Source organism: Cebidichthys violaceus, unplaced genomic scaffold (assembly GCF_023349555.1).
Source record: "Cebidichthys violaceus isolate CVI_PGR_0920_01 unplaced genomic scaffold, fCebVio1.0.p SCAF_19, whole genome shotgun sequence".
Classification (NCBI taxonomy): Eukaryota; Metazoa; Chordata; class Actinopteri; order Perciformes; family Stichaeidae; genus Cebidichthys; species Cebidichthys violaceus.
Genome location: NW_027176361.1, coordinates 9170242 through 9188545, shown reverse-complemented (window position 1 = coordinate 9188545; position 18304 = coordinate 9170242). Strand labels below are relative to the sequence as shown.

The following is an 18304-nucleotide window of genomic DNA, read 5'->3' as shown; positions in this document are numbered from 1 at the left end:
TAACCTTTCACCAACATTATGTTCCGTTTCACCTTTTGATGCTCCAAACTGATTTTGCAGATGCAACTTGAACTCAATAGGTAGCGGCAAATACTACATTGTGACTAACCCCATTAATCATGAGTTAGCCATTAAACCATTACGGTGTTACTCTTGCCATTCAAATGTATAAGTAATTGGGTTTATTCATCAGGTATACTGGCATGTGTTTCAGAGAACAACTGTGTTACGCCTGGTTAAAAACTCATTGAATAGGTGACATATCTCACCAGTGACTGCAGTAATGTTGACTCCACTGCTTCTGACGCTCTCAAACACAGAGAAGAGAGTGAATGTGTATTTAGTTCCAGCAGTGAGAGATGAGACTGTGTGAGTTACTGGTCCGTCTCCATCTGGTGCAGTGATGTTTATCTCTGTACCATTAAAGTGGAGAATGAAGCTGACATTGGTGTTCACTTTATTCCACTGCAGAGTGATACTGGTCTCATCTTGATCTGATGATCTGAAGCTTTCTGCATTTGGAGGAGCTGAGAAAGAAAAGGAACATTGAAGGATTTTATGAACTCAAACCATCTGGGTGTTAAAATAATTAATTCTGCATCACATGAAATTGAATGTCCACAAAGAAAGAAGAAAAAAGTGCAAAAGATGAGGAGCTGGCAGAAATATTCTATATTTAGAATACAGTTGAACAGATATTGATGTTTTTTTGGTAGGCCTTTCTTTTAGTGGCTGAAATACATTTTGCTGCTGCCCCTGTCCACAGCAGTACATTGCTTTGCTTCTGTGAGGAAACTCCTGTCTGCTTCTCTGAGCTGGGAGCGTGCCAACTATCATCTACTGTAGGTAATACACTGATTATGGATAAACACCTCACTCAATCCCATTTCAAAACACCCAAACCATCCTTTTAAGTTTCATTTCTACAAGACATGAAAAAGTTTATTGTGTTGCCGAATACAGTGCTTGATTTGAAATTAATATTCTTTGTAAGTAGAGAAGCACAACACTTAGTGACCCAATGGCAGACATAGCAAATAGGTTTTAAATTAACACTGTCACACTGAAAATAACGTGAAGGTTTACTGAGCTACAACAGTCCATCTTTTTTTAAGTTGTATATCTTACCAGTGACTGCAGTAATGTTGACTCCACTGCTTCTGACGCTCTCAAACACAGAGAAGAGAGTGAATGTGTATTTAGTTCCAGCAGTGAGAGATGAGACTGTGTGAGTTACTGGTCCGTCTCCATCTGGTGCAGTGATGTTTATCTCTGTACCATTAAAGTGGAGAATGAAGCTGACATTGGTGTTCACTTTATTCCACTGCAGAGTGATACTGGTCTCATCTTGATCTGATGATCTGAAGCTTTCTGCATTTGGAGGAGCTGAGAAAGAAAAAGAGCAATGAATGCATTAATAAAAAAAAACATTTCTTTTAAACTGACCTTTGTTCTCTAAGGTTTTTTTAGTGGCTGTCATTTTACGTCCCACATGAATGAAATCTGAAGCTGAGTATAAGAAACACAAAAAGTGAGACGGACAGTCTGCAACTCCTGGAGTCAGTTTTCCTGTTTTAATTGTAACACACAGCATTTTTGTTCAGCAAGAGATGTGATCAATAATTAAAAAAAGAAACCAAACACCCAAATAGTTTAAATGTGATCGTTTAACTTTGTTTAAAATCACACACTGTCTTTGCTGTGATGTGGGACATTATATAAGGAAATATAATGACCAACAAATACATCTTAGTTTTACACTGGTGTAGAGCAGATGATGGTTTAATAAGTTGATACAGTGAATAATAATGAAGTCCAGTATCTTACCAGTGACTGCAGTAATGTTGACTCCACTGCTTCTGACGCTCTCAAACACAGACAAGAGAGTGAATGTGTATTTAGTTCCAGCAGTGAGAGATGAGACTGTGTGAGTTACTGGTCCGTCTCCATCTGGTGCAGTGATGTTTATCTCTGTACCATTAAAGTGGAGAATGAAGCTGACATTGGTGTTCACTTTATTCCACTGCAGAGTGATACTGGTCTCATCTTGATCTGATGATCTGAAGCTTTCTGTGTTTGGAGGAGCTGAGAAAGAAAAGGAACATTGAAGGATTTTATGAACTCAAACCATCTGGGTGTTAAAATAATTAATTCTGCATCACATGAAATTGAATGTCCACGAAGAAAGAAGAAAAAAGTGCAAAAGATGAGGAGCTGGCAGAAATATTCTATATTTAGAATACAGTTGAACAGATATTGATGTTTTTTTGGTAGGCCTTTCTTTTAGTGGCTGAAATACATTTTGCTGCTGCCCCTGTCCACAGCAGTACATTGCTTTGCTTCTGTGAGGAAACTCCTGTCTGCTTCTCTGAGCTGGGAGCGTGCCAACTATCATCTAATGAAGCTTAAGTTCAAGTTGAGTCAGGAAGACTATCTTTACACTCCTGTTCATTCATAATCTCTCTCTCCCTGTGATTACTCTATCAGCTGATTGTGGGCGTTCACTTTAAAGAAACCAACCAGATTCTGCACAGTTTCCTGGAAGCCAATCACATCATAGCTGTCAAACTTTAAACAGTGTTCCCCTCTCTGCTGCTGTCAGTTGTCATTTCAGCTCCATGCAGATGTGACCCTCCTCCACCCCAGTCACCTCCAGTCAGCATCACAGTCATGCTTTTCATTCATCATCAGATTGCAGCAACTCCTTTCATCACCACCACCACCAGTGTCTGGACTCCAGGGGGGATTAGGCCTCATTGGACCTCAGTATCTCTACCTTTGGTGATAGTACTTCAGGATGGAGTCCAATCGCCAAAGACTTTGCACAATTCATATTTCAAGCTTGTATAATAAATCATTATTAAATTATAAACAAGTCTCTCCTGATTGAAATAACGTGAAGGTTTACTGAGCTACAACAGTCCATCTTTTTTAAGTTGTATATCTTACCAGTGACTGCAGTAATGTTGACTCCACTGCTTCTGACGCTCTCAAACACAGAGAAGAGAGTGAATGTGTATTTAGTTCCAGCAGTGAGAGATGAGACTGTGTGAGTTACTGGTCCGTCTCCATCTGGTGCAGTGATGTTTATCTCTGTACCATTAAAGTGGAGAATGAAGCTGACATTGGTGTTCACTTTATTCCACTGCAGAGTGATACTGGTCTCATCTTGATCTGATGATCTGAAGCTTTCTGTGTTTGATGGAGCTGAGACACAAAAAGAGATGAGAATGAATTTCTAACAAAAGTATGTGAGTAAAAAAATATTCATGCACAGTCTGAAAGTTTAAGTTGCTCCATTTGTATTCCATTTTTAACAAAACACAATGGTCGTGATGATAGATACAATTATTCAAGATAAATGTTTACATTGAAAAGAATGTTGTTTTGTCAGATGTCACATTTCACATTAAATCAAATCACGTTGTGTATTTGACCAGACAGATGTAGAGAACAGTTAATGAAGAACTCAAAAATTCAAAGCACTTTAAAATGGATTACTTTTGGAAAAATAAGGAGTTTAACGTTTTGGCTAATAAAGTACATGATTTAAAATTCATACACTGTAATAGTAGAGAAGAAGGACATTTAGTGACCCAATGGCAAACCTTGTAAATACATTTTAGTTTTACACTGTCACACTGAAAATAACGTGAAGGTTTACTGAACTACAACAGTCCATCTTTTTTAAGTTGTATATCTCACCAGTGACTGCAGTAATGTTGACTCCACTGCTTCTGACGCTCTCAAACACAGAGAAGAGAGTGAATGTGTATTTAGTTCCAGCAGTGAGAGATGAGACTGTGTGAGTTACTGGTCCGTCTCCATCTGGTGCAGTGATGTTTATCTCTGTACCATTAAAGTGGAGAATGAAGCTGACATTGGTGTTCACTTTATTCCACTGCAGAGTGATACTGGTCTCATCTTGATCTGTTGATCTGAAGCTTTCTGCGTTTGGAGGAGCTGAGAAAGAAAAGGAGAATTGAAGGATTTTATGAACTCAAACCATCTGGGTGTTAAAATAATTAATTCTGCATCACATGAAATTGAATGTCCACAAAGAAAGAAGAAAAAAGTGCAAAAGATGAGGAGCTGGCAGAAATATTCTATATTTAGAATACAGTTGAACAGATATTGATGTTTTTTTGGTAGGCCTTTCTTTTAGTGGCTGAAATACATTTTGCTGCTGCCCCTGTCCACAGCAGTACATTGCTTTGCTTCTGTGAGGAACCTCCTGTCTGCTTCTCTGAGCTGGGAGCGTGCCAACTATCATCTACTGTAGGTAATACACTGATTATGGATAAACACCTCACTCAATCCCATTTCAAAACACCCAAACCATCCTTTTAAGTTTCATTTCTACAAGACATGAAAAAGTTTATTGTGTTGCCGAATACAGTGCTTGATTTGAAATTAATATTCTTTGTAAGTAGAGAAGCACAACACTTAGTGACCCAATGGCAGACATAACAAATAGGTTTTAAATTAACACTGTCACACTGAAAATAACGTGAAGGTTTACTGAGCTACAACAGTCCATCTTTTTTTAAGTTGTATATCTTACCAGTGACTGCAGTAATGTTGACTCCACTGCTTCTGACGCTCTCAAACACAGAGAAGAGAGTGAATGTGTATTTAGTTCCAGCAGTGAGAGATGAGACTGTGTGAGTTACTGGTCCGTCTCCATCTGGTGCAGTGATGTTTATCTCTGTACCATTAAAGTGGAGAATGAAGCTGACATTGGTGTTCACTTTATTCCACTGCAGAGTGATACTGGTCTCATCTTGATCTGTTGATCTGAAGCTTTCTGCGTTTGGAGGAGCTGAGAAAGAAAAGGAGAATTGAAGGATTTTATGAACTCAAACCATCTGGGTGTTAAAATAATTAATTCTGCATCACATGAAATTGAATGTCCACAAAGAAAGAAGAAAAAAGTGCAAAAGATGAGGAGCTGGCAGAAATATTCTATATTTAGAATACAGTTGAACAGATATTGATGTTTTTTTGGTAGGCCTTTCTTTTAGTGGCTGAAATACATTTTGCTGCTGCCCCTGTCCACAGCAGTACATTGCTTTGCTTCTGTGAGGAACCTCCTGTCTGCTTCTCTGAGCTGGGAGCGTGCCAACTATCATCTACTGTAGGTAATACACTGATTATGGATAAACACCTCACTCAATCCCATTTCAAAACACCCAAACCATCCTTTTAAGTTTCATTTCTACAAGACATGAAAAAGTTTATTGTGTTGCCGAATACAGTGCTTGATTTGAAATTAATATTCTTTGTAAGTAGAGAAGCACAACACTTAGTGACCCAATGGCAGACATAACAAATAGGTTTTAAATTAACACTGTCACACTGAAAATAACGTGAAGGTTTACTGAGCTACAACAGTCCATCTTTTTTTAAGTTGTATATCTTACCAGTGACTGCAGTAATGTTGACTCCACTGCTTCTGACGCTCTCAAACACAGAGAAGAGAGTGAATGTGTATTTAGTTCCAGCAGTGAGAGATGAGACTGTGTGAGTTACTGGTCCGTCTCCATCTGGTGCAGTGATGTTTATCTCTGTACCATTAAAGTGGAGAATGAAGCTGACATTGGTGTTCACTTTATTCCACTGCAGAGTGATACTGGTCTCATCTTGATCTGTTGATCTGAAGCTTTCTGCGTTTGGAGGAGCTGAGAAAGAAAAGGAGAATTGAAGGATTTTATGAACTCAAACCATCTGGGTGTTAAAATAATTAATTCTGCATCACATGAAATTGAATGTCCACAAAGAAAGAAGAAAAAAGTGCAAAAGATGAGGAGCTGGCAGAAATATTCTATATTTAGAATACAGTTGAACAGATATTGATGTTTTTTTGGTAGGCCTTTCTTTTAGTGGCTGAAATACATTTTGCTGCTGCCCCTGTCCACAGCAGTACATTGCTTTGCTTCTGTGAGGAACCTCCTGTCTGCTTCTCTGAGCTGGGAGCGTGCCAACTATCATCTACTGTAGGTAATACACTGATTATGGATAAACACCTCACTCAATCCCATTTCAAAACACCCAAACCATCCTTTTAAGTTTCATTTCTACAAGACATGAAAAAGTTTATTGTGTTGCCGAATACAGTGCTTGATTTGAAATTAATATTCTTTGTAAGTAGAGAAGCACAACACTTAGTGACCCAATGGCAGACATAGCAAATAGGTTTTAAATTAACACTGTCACACTGAAAATAACGTGAAGGTTTACTGAGCTACAACAGTCCATCTTTTTTTAAGTTGTATATCTTACCAGTGACTGCAGTAATGTTGACTCCACTGCTTCTGACGCTCTCAAACACAGAGAAGAGAGTGAATGTGTATTTAGTTCCAGCAGTGAGAGATGAGACTGTGTGAGTTACTGGTCCGTCTCCATCTGGTGCAGTGATGTTTATCTCTGTACCATTAAAGTGGAGAATGAAGCTGACATTGGTGTTCACTTTATTCCACTGCAGAGTGATACTGGTCTCATCTTGATCTGATGATCTGAAGCTTTCTGCATTTGGAGGAGCTGAGAAAGAAAAAGAGCAATGAATGCATTAATAAAAAAAAACATTTCTTTTAAACTGACCTTTGTTCTCTAAGGTTTTTTTAGTGGCTGTCATTTTACGTCCCACATGAATGAAATCTGAAGCTGAGTATAAGAAACACAAAAAGTGAGACGGACAGTCTGCAACTCCTGGAGTCAGTTTTCCTGTTTTAATTGTAACACACAGCATTTTTGTTCAGCAAGAGATGTGATCAATAATTAAAAAAAGAAACCAAACACCCAAATAGTTTAAATGTGATCGTTTAACTTTGTTTAAAATCACACACTGTCTTTGCTGTGATGTGGGACATTATATAAGGAAATATAATGACCAACAAATACATCTTAGTTTTACACTGGTGTAGAGCAGATGATGGTTTAATAAGTTGATACAGTGAATAATAATGAAGTCCAGTATCTTACCAGTGACTGCAGTAATGTTGACTCCACTGCTTCTGACGCTCTCAAACACAGAGAAGAGAGTGAATGTGTATTTAGTTCCAGCAGTGAGAGATGAGACTGTGTGAGTTACTGGTCCGTCTCCATCTGGTGCAGTGATGTTTATCTCTGTACCATTAAAGTGGAGAATGAAACTGACATTGGTGTTCACTTTATTCCACTGCAGAGTGATACTGGTCTCATCTTGATCTGATGATCTGAAGCTTTCTGTGTTTGGAGGAGCTGAGAAAGAAAAGGAACATTGAAGGATTTTATGAACTCAAACCATCTGGGTGTTAAAATAATTAATTCTGCATCACATGAAATTGAATGTCCACGAAGAAAGAAGAAAAAAGTGCAAAAGATGAGGAGCTGGCAGAAATATTCTATATTTAGAATACAGTTGAACAGATATTGATGTTTTTTTGGTAGGCCTTTCTTTTAGTGGCTGAAATACATTTTGCTGCTGCCCCTGTCCACAGCAGTACATTGCTTTGCTTCTGTGAGGAAACTCCTGTCTGCTTCTCTGAGCTGGGAGCGTGCCAACTATCATCTAATGAAGCTTAAGTTCAAGTTGAGTCAGGAAGACTATCTTTACACTCCTGTTCATTCATAATCTCTCTCTCCCTGTGATTACTCTATCAGCTGATTGTGGGCGTTCACTTTAAAGAAACCAACCAGATTCTGCACAGTTTCCTGGAAGCCAATCACATCATAGCTGTCAAACTTTAAACAGTGTTCCCCTCTCTGCTGCTGTCAGTTGTCATTTCAGCTCCATGCAGATGTGACCCTCCTCCACCCCAGTCACCTCCAGTCAGCATCACAGTCATGCTTTTCATTCATCATCAGATTGCAGCAACTCCTTTCATCACCACCACCACCAGTGTCTGGACTCCAGGGGGGATTAGGCCTCATTGGACCTCAGTATCTCTACCTTTGGTGATAGTACTTCAGGATGGAGTCCAATCGCCAAAGACTTTGCACAATTCATATTTCAAGCTTGTATAATAAATCATTATTAAATTATAAACAAGTCTCTCCTGATTGAAATGGCGTGAAGGTTTACTGAACTACAACAGTCCATCTTTTTTAAGTTGTATATCTTACCAGTGACTGCAGTAATGTTGACTCCACTGCTTCTGACGCTCTCAAACACAGAGAAGAGAGTGAATGTGTATTTAGTTCCAGCAGTGAGAGATGAGACTGTGTGAGTTACTGGTCCGTCTCCATCTGGTGCAGTGATGTTTATCTCTGTACCATTAAAGTGGAGAATGAAGCTGACATTGGTGTTCACTTTATTCCACTGCAGAGTGATACTGGTCTCATCTTGATCTGTTGATCTGAAGCTTTCTGCGTTTGGAGGAGCTGAGAAAGAAAAGGAACATTGAAGGATTTTATGAACTCAAACCATCTGGGTGTTAAAATAATTAATTATGCATCACATGAAATTGAATGTCCACAAAGAAAGAAGAAAAAAGTGCAAAAGATGAGGAGCTGGCAGAAATATTCTATATTTAGAATACAGTTGAACAGATATTGATGTTTTTTTGGTAGGCCTTTCTTTTAGTGGCTGAAATACATTTTGCTGCTGCCCCTGTCCACAGCAGTACATTGCTTTGCTTCTGTGAGGAACCTCCTGTCTGCTTCTCTGAGCTGGGAGCGTGCCAACTATCATCTACTGTAGGTAATACACTGATTATGGATAAACACCTCACTCAATCCCATTTCAAAACACCCAAACCATCCTTTTAAGTTTCATTTCTACAAGACATGAAAAAGTTTATTGTGTTGCCGAATACAGTGCTTGATTTGAAATTAATATTCTTTGTAAGTAGAGAAGCACAACACTTAGTGACCCAATGGCAGACATAGCAAATAGGTTTTAAATTAACACTGTCACACTGAAAATAACGTGAAGGTTTACTGAGCTACAACAGTCCATCTTTTTTAAGTTGTATATCTTACCAGTGACTGCAGTAATGTTGACTCCACTGCTTCTGACGCTCTCAAACACAGAGAAGAGAGTGAATGTGTATTTAGTTCCAGCAGTGAGAGATGAGACTGTGTGAGTTACTGGTCCGTCTCCATCTGGTGCAGTGATGTTTATCTCTGTACCATTAAAGTGGAGAATGAAGCTGACATTGGTGTTCACTTTATTCCACTGCAGAGTGATACTGGTCTCATCTTGATCTGATGATCTGAAGCTTTCTGCATTTGGAGGAGCTGAGAAAGAAAAAGAGCAATGAATGCATTAATAAAAAAAAACATTTCTTTTAAACTGACCTTTGTTCTCTAAGGTTTTTTTAGTGGCTGTCATTTTACGTCCCACATGAATGAAATCTGAAGCTGAGTATAAGAAACACAAAAAGTGAGACGGACAGTCTGCAACTCCTGGAGTCAGTTTTCCTGTTTTAATTGTAACACACAGCATTTTTGTTCAGCAAGAGATGTGATCAATAATTAAAAAAAGAAACCAAACACCCAAATAGTTTAAATGTGATCGTTTAACTTTGTTTAAAATCACACACTGTCTTTGCTGTGATGTGGGACATTATATAAGGAAATATAATGACCAACAAATACATCTTAGTTTTACACTGGTGTAGAGCAGATGATGGTTTAATAAGTTGATACAGTGAATAATAATGAAGTCCAGTATCTTACCAGTGACTGCAGTAATGTTGACTCCACTGCTTCTGACGCTCTCAAACACAGACAAGAGAGTGAATGTGTATTTAGTTCCAGCAGTGAGAGATGAGACTGTGTGAGTTACTGGTCCGTCTCCATCTGGTGCAGTGATGTTTATCTCTGTACCATTAAAGTGGAGAATGAAGCTGACATTGGTGTTCACTTTATTCCACTGCAGAGTGATACTGGTCTCATCTTGATCTGATGATCTGAAGCTTTCTGTGTTTGGAGGAGCTGAGAAAGAAAAGGAACATTGAAGGATTTTATGAACTCAAACCATCTGGGTGTTAAAATAATTAATTCTGCATCACATGAAATTGAATGTCCACGAAGAAAGAAGAAAAAAGTGCAAAAGATGAGGAGCTGGCAGAAATATTCTATATTTAGAATACAGTTGAACAGATATTGATGTTTTTTTGGTAGGCCTTTCTTTTAGTGGCTGAAATACATTTTGCTGCTGCCCCTGTCCACAGCAGTACATTGCTTTGCTTCTGTGAGGAAACTCCTGTCTGCTTCTCTGAGCTGGGAGCGTGCCAACTATCATCTAATGAAGCTTAAGTTCAAGTTGAGTCAGGAAGACTATCTTTACACTCCTGTTCATTCATAATCTCTCTCTCCCTGTGATTACTCTATCAGCTGATTGTGGGCGTTCACTTTAAAGAAACCAACCAGATTCTGCACAGTTTCCTGGAAGCCAATCACATCATAGCTGTCAAACTTTAAACAGTGTTCCCCTCTCTGCTGCTGTCAGTTGTCATTTCAGCTCCATGCAGATGTGACCCTCCTCCACCCCAGTCACCTCCAGTCAGCATCACAGTCATGCTTTTCATTCATCATCAGATTGCAGCAACTCCTTTCATCACCACCACCACCAGTGTCTGGACTCCAGGGGGGATTAGGCCTCATTGGACCTCAGTATCTCTACCTTTGGTGATAGTACTTCAGGATGGAGTCCAATCGCCAAAGACTTTGCACAATTCATATTTCAAGCTTGTATAATAAATCATTATTAAATTATAAACAAGTCTCTCCTGATTGAAATAACGTGAAGGTTTACTGAGCTACAACAGTCCATCTTTTTTAAGTTGTATATCTTACCAGTGACTGCAGTAATGTTGACTCCACTGCTTCTGACGCTCTCAAACACAGAGAAGAGAGTGAATGTGTATTTAGTTCCAGCAGTGAGAGATGAGACTGTGTGAGTTACTGGTCCGTCTCCATCTGGTGCAGTGATGTTTATCTCTGTACCATTAAAGTGGAGAATGAAGCTGACATTGGTGTTCACTTTATTCCACTGCAGAGTGATACTGGTCTCATCTTGATCTGATGATCTGAAGCTTTCTGCGTTTGATGGAGCTGAGACACAAAAAGAGATGAGAATGAATTTCTAACAAAAGTATGTGAGTAAAAAAATATTCATGCACAGTCTGAAAGTTTAAGTTGCTCCATTTGTATTCCATTTTTAACAAAACACAATGGTCGTGATGATAGATACAATTATTCAAGATAAATGTTTACATTGAAAAGAATGTTGTTTTGTCAGATGTCACATTTCACATTAAATCAAATCACGTTGTGTATTTGACCAGACAGATGTAGAGAACAGTTAATGAAGAACTCAAAAATTCAAAGCACTTTAAAATGGATTACTTTTGGAAAAATAAGGAGTTTAACGTTTTGGCTAATAAAGTACATGATTTAAAATTCATACACTGTAATAGTAGAGAAGAAGGACATTTAGTGACACAATGGCAAACCTTGTAAATACATTTTAGTTTTACACTGTCACACTGAAAATAACGTGAAGGTTTACTGAACTACAACAGTCCATCTTTTTTAAGTTGTATATCTCACCAGTGACTGCAGTAATGTTGACTCCACTGCTTCTGACGCTCTCAAACACAGAGAAGAGAGTGAATGTGTATTTAGTTCCAGCAGTGAGAGATGAGACTGTGTGAGTTACTGGTCCGTCTCCATCTGGTGCAGTGATGTTTATCTCTGTACCATTAAAGTGGAGAATGAAGCTGACATTGGTGTTCACTTTATTCCACTGCAGAGTGATACTGGTCTCATCTTGATCTGATGATCTGAAGCTTTCTGTGTTTGGAGGAGCTGAGAAAGAAAAGGAACATTGAAGGATTTTATGAACTCAAACCATCTGGGTGTTAAAATAATTAATTCTGCATCACATGAAATTGAATGTCCACGAAGAAAGAAGAAAAAAGTGGAAAAGATGAGGAGCTGGCAGAAATATTCTATATTTAGAATACAGTTGAACAGATATTGATGTTTTTTTGGTAGGCCTTTCTTTTAGTGGCTGAAATACATTTTGCTGCTGCCCCTGTCCACAGCAGTACATTGCTTTGCTTCTGTGAGGAACCTCCTGTCTGCTTCTCTGAGCTGGGAGCGTGCCAACTATCATCTACTGTAGGTAATACACTGATTATGGATAAACACCTCACTCAATCCCATTTCAAAACACCCAAACCATCCTTTTAAGTTTCATTTCTACAAGACATGAAAAAGTTTATTGTGTTGCCGAATACAGTGCTTGATTTGAAATTAATATTCTTTGTAAGTAGAGAAGCACAACACTTAGTGACCCAATGGCAGACATAGCAAATAGGTTTTAAATTAACACTGTCACACTGAAAATAACGTGAAGGTTTACTGAGCTACAACAGTCCATCTTTTTTAAGTTGTATATCTTACCAGTGACTGCAGTAATGTTGACTCCACTGCTTCTGACGCTCTCAAACACAGAGAAGAGAGTGAATGTGTATTTAGTTCCAGCAGTGAGAGATGAGACTGTGTGAGTTACTGGTCCGTCTCCATCTGGTGCAGTGATGTTTATCTCTGTACCATTAAAGTGGAGAATGAAGCTGACATTGGTGTTCACTTTATTCCACTGCAGAGTGATACTGGTCTCATCTTGATCTGATGATCTGAAGCTTTCTGCGTTTGATGGAGCTGAGACACAAAAAGAGATGAGAATGAATTTCTAACAAAAGTATGTGAGTAAAAAAATATTCATGCACAGTCTGAAAGTTTAAGTTGCTCCATTTGTATTCCATTTTTAACAAAACACAATGGTCGTGATGATAGATACAATTATTCAAGATAAATGTTTACATTGAAAAGAATGTTGTTTTGTCAGATGTCACATTTCACACTTAATCAAATCACGTTGTGTATTTGACCAGACAGATGTAGAGAACAGTTAATGAAGAACTCAAAAATTCAAAGCACTCTAAAATGGATTACTTTTGGAAAAATAAGGAGTTTAACGTTTTGGCTAATAAAGTACATGATTTAAAATTCACAAACTGTAAAAGTAGAGAAGAAGGACATTTAGTGACACAATGGCAAACATTGCAAATACATTTTAGTTTTACACTGTCACACTGAAAATAACGTGAAGGTTTACTGAGCTACAACAGTCCATCTTTTTTAAGTTGTATATCTTACCAGTGACTGCAGTAATGTTGACTCCACTGCTTCTGACGCTCTCAAACACAGAGAAGAGAGTGAATGTGTATTTAGTTCCAGCAGTGAGAGATGAGACTGTGTGAGTTACTGGTCCGTCTCCATCTGGTGCAGTGATGTTTATCTCTGTACCATTAAAGTGGAGAATGAAGCTGACATTGGTGTTCACTTTATTCCACTGCAGAGTGATACTGGTCTCATCTTGATCTGTTGCTCTGAAGCTTTCTGCATTCAGAGGAGCTGAGAAAGATAAAGGAACATTGAAGGATTTTATGAACACAAACCCTCTGGGTGTTAAAATAATTCATTTTGCATCACATGAAATTGTATGCCTACAAAAAGAGATGGGAGGTTGGAACAGTTGGTCAGCCTGCTGAATTAATATACTGATCTCAAATTGTCCTGTTGATGAGACACAAAAAGAGATGAGAATGAATTTCTAAAAATAGTATGTTAACAAAAACATATTCATGCACCATCTGGTTGTTTAAGTTGAAACATTTTGTATCCCATTTTTAACAAAACCTCATGGTGGCAATGATAGACACAATCGCATTAGCAAGAATGCTGTTGAGTCACTTGTCACATTTTAAACCTACTGTATCTGCATCAGGGTGTGTATTTGGTGAGACAGATGTAATGTACCATAAATGAGGAAGTCCAAAAAATTCAAAGCACTCTAAGTTGGATTACTTAGGAAAAGAGAAGGAGTTTAATGTTTCGGCTAATACAGTACATGTCTTTCTGCATTGGGGAAAACCGGGGCAAAAAGGACAACTAATAAGACAGTAAGTTGTATAACAGAATAGTAAGACCTTCTGAGAAGCATTAACCCAATGCAGACAACGTGCAACTTATATATAGTCTGTGAGCAGAAATAAGACACATTACTTGTTGTGTAACAGATGAATGGGAAACTGAGGGAGCAGTTATTATCAGACCACCGTCCTGAGTCATTGAATGCTGTGGAGACACATCCCTCTGCGCCAGAGTCTGGTTGCCCGTTGGCCCAGTGTCGAAACGGAGAAGAGCTCCCATCAGACCACAGCTTTTCCCGGTGCAGACCGATCCACACAAACTCCACAGCTGCCAGGTTGGTGATGGCGTCATTTTCCGTCTGATTTCGGATACTGAGAGAGAAACAGCAGCATAATCCCAATCATACCTTATGACTCGTGACTCAGCTACAAGTTATTTACAGTCATATAATTAAAGATTAACTTAACTTAAAGGGAAAGCAAGAAAAAAACAAGAAAAACAACAACAAATGAAAAGACACAGGAAGAGAAAGTGTAAAAAAAAAATATTGTACTGTACCTAGCTAGATCGACATAATTCTCCCTGCAGAATCTCTGAGCTTCTGTCCAATTTGATAATATGTCAACCTTAACAAAGGATGATGTGTCATTTACCGTACCTGGATATATATGGATGAAAAGGAGTTATAAACAATATCAGGATGAAATCACAGACACCCCGTTTGCTCATTTTGGTTTTGATTCAGTGGGATAGAACATTGCTTATGTCACCTCCACAAATATAACAAATACATAGAAGTGGCCAGATGGTTTTATAAATGTTATGTCGTGGATCTATTGGACTATAAGTCTTAATGCGGTAAGAAAACTCACCGTTGTAGCACACAAAGTGTAGTCTGGGACTGCAGTCAACGTCTATCCAAGTGCCAGAGAATGGATCCTGAGGAAAAAGTACCACACAGAACTCTTGCCCTCCGAGATTGTTGGGCTCGCCAGGATGCCAGTTCCTAAACTCCGCCTCTCCTTCGGCATAAAAGCTGCCGTCACTCAGGGACCATCTCCAGCTGCCCACCAAGTCATCATGGAGACCTATCCAAGCCTCGCCTGTTCAAAGATGTTCATTCACAAATGTTGAATAGACATGAAAAGTAAATGATTTTACTGAGCATCACTTAAACTATGTGCCTCTTCTATTATTCATTGAGGGCTTCTGTTAATAATATATAATAATTTTATCAATTCGTGGCAAGATTATCAAAAAAACTTTTGGAAAACGATTTTCCCCTGACTGCTGTGTATGTACGTTCTACATATACTGTATACACACATGATGCATATGATACCGCTATTGAGAACTTGCCTGTGTAGTTTGACGTGGTGCTGATAATGGCGCTGACGTCAGCTGTGCTTTCTATGGGGGCCAGGTCAGTGTAGACCTGTCTGCAGACGCTCTGCGCTTCAGTCCAGTTCAGTGGCGCGCTCACAAAGAAGTACTGACGACTTTGTGCAGAGACAACATAGACCAGTGCTCCTAAAAGAAAGCATATTCAGTTTGTCGATTAAAACCTGCTTTTTCATAAGATATGTAGACTCTCAATGTTCATTTGCAGTAACTACGAAGAGGTGCTATGCATAAAGTGCATCAAATGAGAGATTTTTGTGAGCTAACTCATCTAAAAGTTACAAGAAAAGTTAACAAAACAAAAATGTGTTCTTACACTATAGCTGTCTAAGTTTCTCATGTATTCATAGTTAAATAGCTGTGAAAAATAACCCTCCACACCCTTTCCTTGGCTGGGTTGTGCTCATTATGTCTAAAAATGAAGGCCTCACTTCACATTTCACAATTATTCTATACATTTTGTCATTCAGCTTGAGTCGGATCAAGTTTCAGTCTGTTTCAGTGAAGCATTGTTTACCGCTGATGACAAAAAGAGAACCAGTTCAACTACCTGGGGGAAACTGAACCATCAAGGCATTGGAGTCCAGTAAGATTTTAAAGAAAAGACACTTTTTAAATAAAATGTGAAAGAAATATGTATTTTATTGTATAATCTATTAATTGAGTTTCTTTGTCACTGTACCATAACCTTCATTTATGACTTTGTTGTTTGGCAACACCAGAAGTTTCCCTGTCGATATCCTCCTGGATCCATATTCTTCTTCTGTTCACACTCTATCTTTATTTTTGTCGTCCTGATTGTCCATACTGTCATTTCCTTATGTTGGTTATTCTGTACACACATCTATTGCATGTCTGTCCGTCCCAGGAGAGGGATACCTTCCCTGTGTGTCTTCTTGAGGTGTATTCCAATTTTTCTTTGTTACATTTTTCCGGGGAGTTTTTCCTTATCTGAATCAATGGTCTAATAGAGGGTGTTTTATGCTGAATGGAAAAATAAAATATAAAAGTTTCTGTACTTTAAAAATCTATACAGGAATACATGTATTATATAATACCACTGATTAATTAACAAACATTAAAACAGCAATTGTCGTCATTTCGGGCATTTACTGTGTTATAAGTCCTCTTTTGTTCTCAGTTCCACCCAATGCAGAAATACCTATATGCAGCACTGAGTGAAGACAGTTTAAGTTAAAAAGACAAGAAAACAAGAGGCACCAACCTGTGAGCACAAAGATGATCGGCCCATAATCCATGAGTTAAATCTTTAAAAAAACAACAACATGCATTTCAATAAATAATGTTCATTAATTCCGTCTAAAATATGTAAACTAACTCCATTCATTTGAGATACCATTTACTTGTTTACCTCTTCCTGTCTGAAAGTACAGTCCTTCCAATGCTCCTGTGTACCGTGTGCTGCTTGTACAGAAGCCAACATACTTGTTTGATGTCTAGCCGTGCTCAGCTGCTATGACAAAGACAACTTTGTTTGAGGAATCAGGAAGTAAACGCTAATCCTGATCATTTGCCGTTTTCATGATTGTCTTCAAAATGCACTGATAAAAAAAGATATGCAGATCTGGCTCAACCGGTCTACCTCTGAGTGCTTATCCTTTATCTCGTGCTACAAAGCACAGGACGGTGTCTATTGTCATTTACAATAACTGGTTGTCATGCAAATCATGAATATCATAAAAGTAACACTTCCTTTAGGGAAATGTCTTCCTCTTTAGAAACATGATGCTAGTCTTATTGTTACTCAGTTTAGAACAATTTCCTGCTTACGTAAAGTCAACCTGGTCGTCTCAATTCACCCTTTAGGTGAAGTAGAATCATACTATAATCATTCCTGCAAAAAGTTCACCCGAAAGCCTTAATCTGTATAAAGTAAAGATTCACCTGCTATTCAATTTATTAGTTCTCTGCTTCGAGGAAGTAACGGATACAATGGGATTTCCCCTGACCCTCTCTTTCAGGTCTGTGAGGGAAAAGCTGTTTTCCGATGAGACCTTCTTTCTGTGAAAACTGAACATAATTATCATTACTAATCCTCTCTTTTACTAAAAACTGTTCCACGTTTGGAGGGGGTCGTCTTTCTTATTTTGACAGATTCTTTAACATTTCTTCTGGTATATTAACTGACTTTTTCAGTGACCGTCAATAAATAAATAAATAAACATTTTCATTTTATTATTACGGCACTCTGCTCTGAGATGAGGTTAGGAGTTACAGTGCCTCCTTGTGAACTACATGCCCACTAAAACACCATGGACTACTTCTATGAAAAATATCCACAAAATATACTATATTACATTGCACAATACATCTATGATTCTTGATAAATGTATCGTGAACATATTATTATAATCTGTACATTACTGTTAATAGCAGCTCTGTATAGGTTTGTCCATTTCCATATTTTCACAGTTTAATGATAATGTTTTGAGGGGAACTGTGTCAGACATAATCACCATTACTGTCCAGTTTATACATTTGCATTTGATGCAGACACATCATAATTTGATGAAACATAATATATGTGTTACTGTGTCCAACATAGTCTGTAACATATCTTTACAGTATGATGTGTCCTTGAAACCGCTGGATGAAAAGTAAATAAAAAACAGAATTAAACAATAATATAATAATACCTTTTTTTCCCCCGTAATATTACACAACAATTGAATTAAATAAATGCAGTTAAATATCAGATTTCAACATATCTGTGTTGTGTCTGATGCTCTACTGCCTCTTGTGGTTAGGCCTGGTTCTGCAGGTTCTCCTTTACATCGTGTACTCCCATAAAGTGGCAGACCAGAGGTCCAGGTCAGCCACACGATTCCCCGACAGCTCAAGGGGATTCACTGCCTTGCTTAAGAATATGGAGAAGTTTAATCACCTGACTGAAGAACGGCCTGTGAGGACAACAAACCATCCTGTTCTCTACTCACCCCGTTTATGTTTTTGG

At 38.3% G+C, this 18304-nt stretch overlaps 1 protein-coding gene across 1 annotated transcript; it reads right to left on the bottom strand.

The window, feature by feature from the left end:
- Nucleotides 1–210: 210 nt before the first annotated feature.
- Nucleotides 211–16760, bottom strand: LOC137874837 (fibronectin-like). The gene is made up of 23 exons (XM_068713806.1): nucleotides 16703–16760; nucleotides 16556–16598; nucleotides 15289–15459; nucleotides 14802–15032; nucleotides 14488–14587; nucleotides 14062–14300; nucleotides 13507–13572; nucleotides 13153–13410; nucleotides 12397–12654; nucleotides 11539–11796; nucleotides 10783–11040; nucleotides 9661–9918; nucleotides 8962–9219; nucleotides 8104–8361; nucleotides 6982–7239; nucleotides 6283–6540; nucleotides 5424–5681; nucleotides 4565–4822; nucleotides 3706–3963; nucleotides 2950–3207; nucleotides 1828–2085; nucleotides 1129–1386; nucleotides 211–527 (listed from the first exon to the last, which is right to left on the bottom strand). The coding sequence occupies exons 2-23, from the start codon at nucleotides 16587–16589 to the stop codon at nucleotides 211–213; spliced, it is 5028 nt and encodes a 1675-aa protein (XP_068569907.1). The 5' UTR covers nucleotides 16590–16598; nucleotides 16703–16760.
- Between the last annotated feature and the right edge of the window lie 1544 nt (nucleotides 16761–18304).